The sequence below is a fragment of the Bison bison genome, unplaced genomic scaffold (assembly GCF_000754665.1).
Source record: "Bison bison bison isolate TAMUID 2011002044 unplaced genomic scaffold, Bison_UMD1.0 scf7180017864491, whole genome shotgun sequence".
Classification (NCBI taxonomy): Eukaryota; Metazoa; Chordata; class Mammalia; order Artiodactyla; family Bovidae; genus Bison; species Bison bison.
In genome coordinates, this window is record NW_011495050.1 from 21,845,015 (window position 1) to 21,856,445 (window position 11,431).

The window sequence follows — 11,431 nt, forward strand, 5'->3', positions numbered from 1 at the left end:
AAAAAAAAAAAAAAAAAAAAACACAAGCAAATAGTGATCAACCACAACTAATACCCTTTGTTAAATTATTATCGTGTTAACAGACACAGTCTGTTATCTAAAAGTAGATTTAACTCTTAGGAAATAATCATAATCTTACCAAAGGACTTTAACTGAAGGAAACAGAAAAGAGCAGTAGTAATTGAGGAATACAGACCTTAAGAGAGTAAGTTTTGCTACACTAAGGATATGAATGCAATATAATTAACGAAAAGAATAATTTTAAACCTACCTGGCTATTGCTTATAAAATTGATTTGAAATGTTGTAGAATAATTTGCTAGGGACTTCCCAGGTGGTCCAGTGGCTAAAACTCTATGGTCCCAATCCAGTGGGCCAGGGAGTTCAATCCCTGGTCGGGGAACTAGATCCTGCATGCTGCAACTAAGAGCCTGCATGCTGCAATTCAAAGATTCCACACGGCACAGTGGAGACCTAAGACGCTGCCTGCCGCGACCAAGACCTAGTGCTGCTGCTGCTAAGTCGCTTCAGTCGTGTCCGACTCTGTGCGACCCCATAGACGGCAGCCCACCAGGCTCCCCCGTCCCTGGGATTCTCCAGGCAAGAACACTGGAGTGGGCTGCCACCTCCTTCTCCAATGCGTGAAAGTGAAAAGAGAAAGTGAAGTCGCTCAGTCGTGTCCGACCTTCAGCAACGCTATGGACTGCAGCCCACCAGGCTCCTCCGTCCATGGGATTTTCCAGACCTAGTGCAGTCAAATAAATAAATACTCTATATATAGTTTTAAAATAATGTATTCCTAAATATAGGAATGATAAGGGTATTGGTACACTGAATCTTCTAAATCCAGAATTACAATATAAGATAAAAACAGAAAACTCACAGAGTGTCTATTTATTAAGATCATTAGTGGAGATTTCCCAGGCAAAAATACTGGAGTGGTTGTCATTTCCTTCTCCAAGGGATCTTCCCAACCCAGGGATCGAACCCACATCTCCTGCATTGGCAAGCAAATACTCTATTGCTGAGTCACCTGGGAAGCCCCACAAGATCATTTAAGATGAATATAAATAAATCACATGGTTGGGTAGCAATCAAACAGAAAATACATGTAAGAATAAATAACACAAGAGCCTGACACTGAGTACCTCCCACCTGCCAGACACTAAACATTAAATTCACTCAATCCTCATTATAACGCACAGAGGAGGAATTACTGCTTTCCCAATCTTACAGATGAGAAAACAGATGGGGCAGGAAGGTTAAGTAACATGCCCAAGGCCACAGGCTTGAAAATGGTAGAGTTAAGGTTCAGACCTCAGTGGTTTACTCTAGCACCTGTTCTCTTTACCATCATGTTACCCTGCCTTTCAGCAACTTGTTTTATTTAATCCTCACAGCTGCTCTGAGGTTGGCACTATTATAGTCTCATCACACTGAGATGTCTGAGACAAAAGAGGTGAAGAATCTATCCAAGGTCTGAAAAGTGGCAGTGTGAGTTCCCTTAACCATTGCAATATGCTGCTTTAATTCTTCACCTCTATGATTTCTTCAAAGAGGAAGACAAGAAAAAGTTTGTTCCCTGTAATAGGCAGGAGATTCTCCACTGGTGGAAATCTATAAGAAGAGAGAAAACAATACCAGAGCTGACATCCACCTGCCCAAACAGCGGAGGTTGAACTGAATGAATGATACCTCAATATTCTCTTTACTTTGTATGTTCACTTCAACAGTTTAGAGACACAAATGTTAAAAAAAAAACCAAAAACTTCTTCCAAAGGTGGAAGCACAATTTTACAGCATTTAGTTCTATTAATAAGATAGCATTCGTGGTTCTATAAGCACAGTTTGTCTGTAACAGTATTTTAAGAAATTAGTTTATTTTTCACAGACTATAAGAGCTTCATACGTTCGTACAAGCATACAATGAACATGTACTGTGAACCAGGTGTTGGCTGGGCATTAGGGGTCCAGTGGTATTTTTAAAAATGACAAGTGGGCTCAATCTTACAGACTTTATAGTCCAGTTAGTGCCAGATCACACAAATTTGAATCATACCTCCAACAGATATTACAAAGAGGTAAAATTACTATATGGGTTTGCAAATTTGGCAGTGGCGGGGGTGGGGGGCATTGGAGCGGTAATTGAGTTGGGTGGAGGTTTAACCTGGTCTGAGAAGTAAAGGAAAACTTCACAAAAGAAGTAAGGCATGGGCTGAGATCTGGATAATAAGTTAGAATTAACTAAATAACAAGTAGAGGAAAGAGTATTCTAGACAGAGGCTCAATATATGCAAAGGCCCTGTGGTGGGAGGTAGTACCATAAAATACTAGAGCCGGGCAGTCTACTACAGAACCTGAGTTTTTAACCTCTATCCTGAATGAACTTTCTGTTGAGTTCCATCCAGACAGCTTCTATTTCCTCTGTAAAATAGTAAAGTTAGAAACTCTGTCAAACATGGGAGTGGAGTGGGAGCTTGGAGTTTTAAGAAAAGTATCGAGAAAACAAGGCAAACACAAGTGAAAATGAAAGTGAAGTCACTCAGTCGTGTCCGACTCTTTGTGACCCCATGGACTGTGGCCTGCAAACTCCTCCACCCATGGGATTTTCCAGGCAAGAATACTGGAGTGGATTGCCATTTCCTTCTCCAGGGGATCTTCCTGACCCAGGGATCGAACCCTGGTCTCCTGCACCGCAGGCAGACTCTTTACTGTCTGAGCTAAACACAAGTGAATATATGATAAATTGCAAGTACCATATATTGAGTGATTATGACACATTATTTAGCTTATTTATATCATTTCAACAATCAAACACTATCATTTTTTAAATGACAAGATTAAACCACATCAAAAATCTGCTCACCGAGTATAGTACTTTACAGCTTCTTCATAATCTCCTGACTTAAAAGCTTCATTTCCTTTTTCCTTTTCACGCGTAGCCAGAAAAACCTTTTCCTTTTCAGTTAGACCTATAAATAAATGTTATCTGCTGTAAGTAAGAATATAACTTGATAGAATTTTCCAAATTTAAATCCAAAAATGCTTATTTTAACTGAAGCAGAAAACTATAAAAACAAATAAAGCAAATAAAAGGTTTCCTAAGTTTATGATATTTCTATTCTTTTTAATCATTCAGAATTTTTGAAGGTTTAGATTTCTCAATAATTGTTTTGCTTTACTTTAAAGGTACTATGTACCTGTGGACTTCAAGTGAACAGAAAGTGCTCCATCTTTTTGTTTTGAGGAAAAGAAATTTGAAGGATTTGGACAAAAAAGATTTGAAAAAGGGAATGAAAACTGAATCATGGTAAAAACAAAATAGGTTTACATATTCATAGGTTTTTAAGTCTTATTACACTTAAGTATCATAACTATTATTATTCATAAAATTAAGAAGTTTAAGGATAGAATGGAATTTGTTAGAGGTGATCAGCCCTAGGAGAAAATTCATAAACTTTTTATGGAAATATACAGCTCTTAAAGAGAATGTCTTTGGGTCAACAGCTTTTATTATCATTCAAAAAAGGTAAAGATTACTGCTGCTGCTGCTGCTGCTAAGTCGCTTCAGTCGTGTCCGACTCTGTGTGACTCCGTAGATGGCAGCCCACCAGGCTCCCCCGTCCCTGGGACTCTCAAGGCAAGAACACTGGAGTGGGTTGCCATTTCCTCCTCCAATGCATGAAAGTGAAAAGTGAAAGTGAAGTCACTCAGTCATGTCCGACCCTTAGCGACCCCATGGTCTGCAGCCTACCAGGCTCCCCCATCCATGGGATTTTCCAGGCAAGAGTACTGGAGTGGGGTGCCATTGCCTTCTCCAGTAAAGACTACTAAATCATTCCTATTTTCCCCCCATTACCTGCTGTATCTAGTCTTGTCTCAATTTTAGACAAATGTGATTTGTTGTTTATTACAGTTCTTTCTTTATCTTCATCAAGTTTTGCACATTCTTTTTCCACGTCAAATCTTAAATGAAAAATAATAAAAAACTAGGAAAAAGCTCAATACAAACAAGAGAATAAAACTTATTATTGATACTCTTGTATCTGTATCACTGTGCCTTTAGAAATAATATTCCAAAAATATATGGTAGGTTTGTATTAGATGTCATCTGTATTTTTTCCTAAAAAACACAGAATTTAGCGAGGACTTAAATTTTAATCAGCCCTAAATTGTGCAGAACTTTGTTATTACAGTAGTGACTAATTTATCTTAATTTAAAAATTTGTTATTTTGGATGGGTAAATATTGCATTAGTTATTTTTGGTTACTCATAAATAAAAGGATGCCATAGTTTTTTATTTAATGAAGAAACAAAATCAAGAGTGCTTAATCCAAATACTCTTAGTACTCTACTGACATAACTTACATTTGATATGTTCAGGTTTAAAATAATTAAGGAGTTATTACAGTATTTTATGACAGTGAATTTTTACGGACAATTTTATATAAAGAAATATAAAACATACTTATCCCACTCCGCATAATCTCTCGGAATTTTCTTTGTAGCTGGTCTACTTTTAGAATTCTTTTCCTAAAAGAATAAAATTATATTTTATGAGATATTTAATATAAGATTAGCATATTTTCATATAAAGGTGAAGTATTGGCTTAAGATACATGAATTGAATGGATAAGAATAAGTTACCCTTGAAGATAGGACAGTTTCAGTATTATAATTATTAACATAATAATACACAGCAGATTAGTTATGAGAGTGATGAATAGGACTTTAGGTACATATGTAAAACTTTAAAACTTACATGTATGAAATGTGATTATTATTGATTTTCTTATAATGAAAAAATATGAAACTATCATTCATTCTTTTAAAACCTAGGCATTGAAGAAATAGCTAGTTTGCTGTATTAGAGCTGTTTTGCTTACAATGACAGATACCCAAGTTGGACTAATTTTGTTTAAAAAGAATAATTTACTGGCTTATGTAACCAAATGGATGAAAGGGCTGGGATATTGCTGGATAAAGGATTCATATACCCTCTCTCTATAGCTCTTCCTCTCTCCACCTGTCTTCTCTTCCCTAGAATTCTCTGCTTCTCTCTGCCTGATTGCTTGCTTTCTCTATGCAGTAGGAAATGTGGCTACACTCAGTCTGGGATTATAACCTCACCGGCTTCCCAATCAGAAGGGAAAAGAAGACTGACTCTTCTCCCCATCTTTAGTTAGAGAAATCCCAGGGAAGAACTCTGATTAGCTAGTTTGCATTATGGGTCATCACTGACCAATCCCTAGCTTTGTGTCATTAAGTGGCTCAACCCAGGGCACATGCCCACTGCAAGCACCAGAAGGGAATGAGAGGAAAGCAAACAACAGCTAAAAATAGTTTCTTAAAAATCATCATTTGAAATCATCTGAATGGATACACAAGCACAATTCTGTAATATACACTGGTCATTAGGGGTTAACACAGGTCTTCCAAATATTCCTATATTTCATTATACAATTAAAAATCATATCTGTTAAAATTTTCATGGTGATCACCAACAGGCACATGAAAAGATGTTCAATGTCACTAATCATCAGGGAAATGCAAATTAAAACCATGAGATATCACCTCACACCTGTCAGAATGGCTATCATTAAAAAGACCAGAAACAACAAACGTTGGAAAAGATGTGGAGAGAAGACAACTCTTGTACACTGTTGATAAGAACATAAATTGGTGCACCCACTGTGGGAAACGGTATGACGGTTTCTCAAAAAACTAAAAATAGAACTACCATATGATCCAGCAGTTCCACTCCAGGGTATATACCAAATATTGCTGCTGCTGCTAAGTCGCTTCAGTCGTGTCTGACTCTGTGCGACCCCATAGACGGCAGCCCACCAGGCTCCCCCTCCCTGGGATTCTCCAGGCAAGAACACTGGAGTGGGTTGCCATTTCCTTCTCCAACGCATGAAAGTGAAAAGTGAAAGCGAAGTTGTTCAGTCATGTCCGACTCTGCGACGGCTCCTCCATCCATGGGATTTTCCAGGCAAGAGTACTGGAGTGGGGTGCCATTGCCTTCTCCTACCAAATATTAGGTTGGTACAAAAGTAATTGTGGTTTTAAATTGTGAATTTTAAATCATTATAACTAGGTTCAAACACATCTTTATTAATCAAAATAGGAAGTGTTACAATCAACACATTTTTTTTGCCAGTGAGAAATAAGTTTGTTTATTCTTGCAGCATAAAAATCTGTGCTTCAGGGTTTGATAAACTCTTGGAAAGCACTTTCTGCACCCTGCTGGTAGTGGAAGTGTTTTCCCTGCAAAAAGTTGTCTAGATGCTTGAAGGAGTGGTAGTCAGTTGGCAAGAGGTCAGGTGAATATTGCGGACACTTCATTCAACTTCTGAAGCATCGGTTGTCATGGAGAAGAATTGGGCCCTTGCTGTTAACCAATGCCAGCTGCAAGTATTGTAGTTTTTGGTGCATCTCATAGATAGGCTGAACATATACTTCTCACATGTAATGATTTTGCTGGGATTCAGAAAGCTGTAGTGGATCAGATAGGCAGCAGACCACCACGACCATGACCTATTTTTGGTGGAAGTTTGACTTTGGGTAGTGCTTTGGAGCTTCTTCTCAGTCCAGCCATTGAGCTGGTCATCTCCAGTTGTCATATAAAATCCAATTTTCATTGCACACCTCAATTTGATAAAGAAATGGCTCGTTGTGGTTTGTGTAGAATAAGCAAAGACAACACTTCAAAACAACAATTTTTTTGATTTATGGTCAGCTCATGAGGCACCTACTTTATTGAGCTTTTTCACCTTTCCAATTTGCTTCAAATGCCAAATGACGGTAGAATGGTTGACATTGAGTTCTTCATGTAGTTTTTAAGAGGATCGGTTTCAAAGATTTCTCTCGTTTGGTCATCATCAACTTCCAATGGCTGGCCACTATGCTCCTCATCTTTAAGGCTCTCCTTTCCTTTGCAAAAATTCTTGAACTACCATTGCATTGTACATTCATTAGCAGTTCCTGGGCCAGGTGCATTGCTGATGTTGCCAGATGTCTCCGCTGCTTAACAACCATTTTGAACTTGAATGAAAAAGTCACTTGAATTTGCTCTTTGTCTAACATCATTTCTATGAAAAAGTGAAAGTTGCTCAGTTGTGTCCGACTCTTTGCAACCCTATGGACTACACAGTCCATGGAATTCTCCAGGCCAGAATACTGGAATGGGTAGCCGTTTCCTTCTCCAGAGGATCTTCCCAACAAAGGGCTAGAACCCAGGTCTCCCACATTGCAGGCTTATTCTTTACCAGTTGAGCCACAAGGAAGCCCAAGAATATTGGAGTGGATACCCGATTTGAACCAGGGTCTCCTGCATTGCAGGTGGATTCTTTACCAACTAAGTAAAATAAACAGCAAATAACTGCAACCATGAAATTAGAAAATGATTGCTTCTTGGCAGGAAAGCTATGACAAACCTAGATATTGTATTAAAAAGCAAAGACATCACTTTGCCAACAAAGGTCCATATAGTCAAGGCTATGGTCTTTCCATTAGTCATGTATGGATATGAGAGATGGATCATGAAGAAGGCAGAACACTGAAGAACTGATGCTTTTGAACTGTGGTGCTAGAGAAGACTCTTCAGAGTCTCTTGGACAGCAAGGAGATCAAACCAGTCAATCTTAAAGGAAATCAACCCTGAATACTCATTGGAAGGACTGATACTGAAGCTGAAGTTCCAATATGTTAGCCACCTGATGCAAAGGGCAGACTCACTGGAAAATACTCTGATGCTGGGAAAGACTGAAGGCAGAAGAAGAGGGTGACAGAGGATGAGATGGTTGGATAGGATCACTGACTCAATAGACATGAACTTGGGCAAATTCTGGGAGATGGTGAAGGACAAGGAGCCTGGCATGTTGCAGTCCATGGGGTCTCAAACAACAAAAATAAGTCACTAGCAAAAAAACATAAAGCAAGAAATTCAAATTAAAATGGTGTATAATATAACCACATTTAAGACTGTATTCCAATATCAAACAGCAAAGTTCAACAATGCAAAACTGCAATTACCTTTGCACCAACCTAATAAAATGAAAACACTAATTTGAAAAGATAAATGCACCCCAATGTTCACAGCAGCATTATTTACAATTACCAAGATCTGGAAGCAACCTAAGTGTCTGTCAACAGATGAATGAATCAAGAAGTAGCATATACATACAATGGAATACTACTAAGCCATAAAAAAGAATGAAATTTTGCCACATGGAACAACATTCGTGAACTTGAAGGCTACTATGCTAAGTGAAATAAGTCAGGCAGAGAAAGACAAATATTATATGATACCACTTGTATGTGGAATACAAAATATAAAACAAACTAATAAATATAACAAACAGGAAACAGACTCACAGATATAGAAAACTGGTGGTTACCAGTAGGGAGAGAGAAGGTGAAAGTGGGGATTAGGGGGTACAAACTATTATGTACAAAATAAATAAGGTACAAGGATATACTGTAAAATACAGGGAATACAGCCAATATATTATATTAACTATAAATGGAGTAAACCTTTAAAAATTGTGAATTACTATAAGACCTATAACTTGTATAATACCATACACCAACTATATCTCAATTAAAAATTAAAACTACTCACAGAGCTCATCATAAAAGTCATTAAGTGTCTACCCTAAGGGGAAATTTTTTTTTTGTCATAAGCATCTATCTGAGAGCCCCCTAAGAATATGAAGTATTGTGAATTTCACCTGAAAGCTCAGATTTTACCACTGGCAACTAATACCATTCATTGTTTTCCTTGAAGTGACAGACCATTTCATTCATTTATAAGAAAATGTCTGCCAAAAACTGAACTCTGAATAACCATAGCTGGTCTGTCAGTCATCTCTTCAAGTAAAAGTTGTTCCAGGAAAAAGTTGCTAATTCGGCTGACAGTCAGTCACACAAGTGGGTTTTCTTATGATGATCATCATATTTCATTTCACAGTGAAGTGCTTTCTGTGAAGTCTGCATTTTGTCACACAGAATATTAAAAAGATATGTCTTCAAGGTATCATATATAACAAAAAGAATACATTTTTTGTTGTTTCATCAAAGACATTTTTAAGTTAAATAGGAATTTCTTACTATGAGTGCATAATAGCAGTGGAGCGAACAATGACCACTAGTTTAATCAGTGCCACTGCCTTAATTCACGTTTTGGGCATCCCTGGTGGTTCAGGGGTAAAGAATCTGCCTGCCAAAGCAGGAGAAGTGGGTTTGATCCCTGGATCAGGAAGATCCCCTGGAGAAGGAAATGGAAACCCACTCCATTATTTTTGTCTGGGAAATCCCATGGACACGGGAACCTGGTGGCTACAGTCCATGACGTCACAAAGAGCTGGGCATGACTTAATGACTAAACTTTTACCCTTAGGGCAAAAGTCAATGAAGTGAAAGAGACAAAGCATTATTTTATAAAAGAGTTTTAAAAATAACATTGACTTTATGGATCCCCTAGAAGGATCTCAGGGATAACCAGCATCCTTGGACCATACTTTGAGAACCACATTAGTCTGTCTACTCCTACTGGACTACAGTAAGGACACGGAGGAAATATTATTCATTGTTATAGTTTCAGGATACAGTCTAGGCACACAATGAGGGTTCAATAAATACGAATTCATTGATTACAGATAGTGTTATCCTTACTATACTTATTTACTGTGTACCTCAGTTACCTGAGTAATTCCTAATGAGGAGTAAAAAGATCCAGGAAGGTAAATTACCAAAGAGCAGAGTGATGAAGGGCTATGGATATTTTTCAAATAAAACTGAGAGGTCAAAGAAGAAATGAGAAAAACAAAAATGACTCAACCCAAAATGAAGACAATTAGGTAACCATCCTCTTAGAGATGATAAGAATAAAAGGGAAAAAAAGCAGGGAAAAAAGGAGGGCAGAGGCAATGGAATGTATGATTCAAGGCAAAATCCCCTGGAGATAAGGGCTGGGATCTGTAATATCAGGGTCAGGTAGACACCAAGAAGCTCAGTTTTAACTGGAAGTTAAGTGAACCTGGAACCCCAACAGGCCCCTTCTCTATGGAAACCGTGCATTAGAAAGGAGAGCCCTGCATGGCAAAATAGGGACCAGTCTCACAGAAATAACCGTGAGGGGCTGGGGATGGGGGAGGGGGATGCGCTAAACAGAGAAATGCCATATATAACTGCTTGAAATCCATGGATTTAATGGATTAATTAAACAGATTAATCCATCTGTTTAATACTTTAAATCCATATTTAATTATACAAACAATTCCCACTGTACCTCTACTGGATACATAAAATTATCCCCTGAAACATTTACATACTCAACTGGATCTTAAGTACTCATCAAAACTTGTCAGAGTAGAAGAGACAGAACAGTCAAAAAATAAAAATAAGGGAAGCAGTAAACCCAAGATGCAAGTTCTTCAAAGGAAAATACTGTTTCGTTTTGATCTCCAGGGGAGGCTTACTCAACAAGGTGAAAACACAGGATCACAATGAAAAAAATATCCAGCTGCCCAGAGGACACCACACTTTGGCTACAATGATTAAACCAAGCTAATGTTCTTAATAAACAACAATTTTCTCCCTTACCACCTACCCCCCACACCAAAAAGGTATACCTTGGCAACATGAAGATGGCTGTTTGAACCACGAACTGGAGGCAAATTATCTTCCACTGCTGGAAATGTTTCAGTTTCATGGAAGTGTATTTTATCATCTTCTTTTTTAATTTCTGATACCCAACTCTGAGAAGAAGAGAGAAAAAAAGAAGGTAAATATACAATTTTAAATAATTAATCAGACATTAGAAAAGACTATATATATATATCATCATACTATGGGTCAATTTTTAGGTGACAATTTGATCATGACATTCTCTCTACCTGAAATGCCCTTCTTACTCTGTGTTTTGCAATTGTAGGGAAATACACCATAACAAAGCTAGTGGAGGTGATGGAATTCCAGTTGAGCTATTCCAAATCCTGAAAGATGATGCTGTGAAAGTGCTGCACTCAATATGCCAGCAAATTTGGAAAACTCAGCAGTGGCCACAGGACTGGAAAAGGTCAGTTTTCATTCCAATCCCAAACAAAGGCAATGCCAAAGAATTCTCAAACGACCGCACGATTGCACTCATCTCACACGCTAGAAAGTAATTCTCAAAATTCTCCAAGCCAGGCTTCAGCAATATGTGAACCGTGAACTTCCTGATGTTCAAGCTGGTTTTAGAAAAGGCAGAGGAACCAGAGATCAAATTGCCAACATCTGCTGGATCATGGAAAAAGCAAGAGAGTTCCAGAAAAGCATCTATTTCTGCTTTATTGACTATGCTAAAGCCTTTGACTGTGTGGATCACAATAAACTGTGGAAAATTCTGAAAGAGTTGGGAATACCAGACCACCTGATCTGCCTC

At 38.0% G+C, this 11,431-nt stretch overlaps 1 protein-coding gene across 1 annotated transcript in view; it reads right to left on the reverse strand.

Annotated features, from left to right (window-relative positions):
* The window catches only part of SPAG1 (sperm associated antigen 1), an 87,183-nt gene that overhangs the window by 58,196 nt on the left and 17,556 nt on the right, over window positions 1-11,431 (reverse strand). The window contains exons 4-7 of the mRNA XM_010863556.1: window positions 10,638-10,763; window positions 4,469-4,533; window positions 3,859-3,965; window positions 2,866-2,971 (exon numbers count right to left, since the gene is read on the reverse strand). Of these exons, the coding sequence (XP_010861858.1) occupies window positions 2,866-2,971; window positions 3,859-3,965; window positions 4,469-4,533; window positions 10,638-10,763 (404 nt within the window). The remainder of the gene's footprint in view (window positions 1-2,865; window positions 2,972-3,858; window positions 3,966-4,468; window positions 4,534-10,637; window positions 10,764-11,431) is intronic.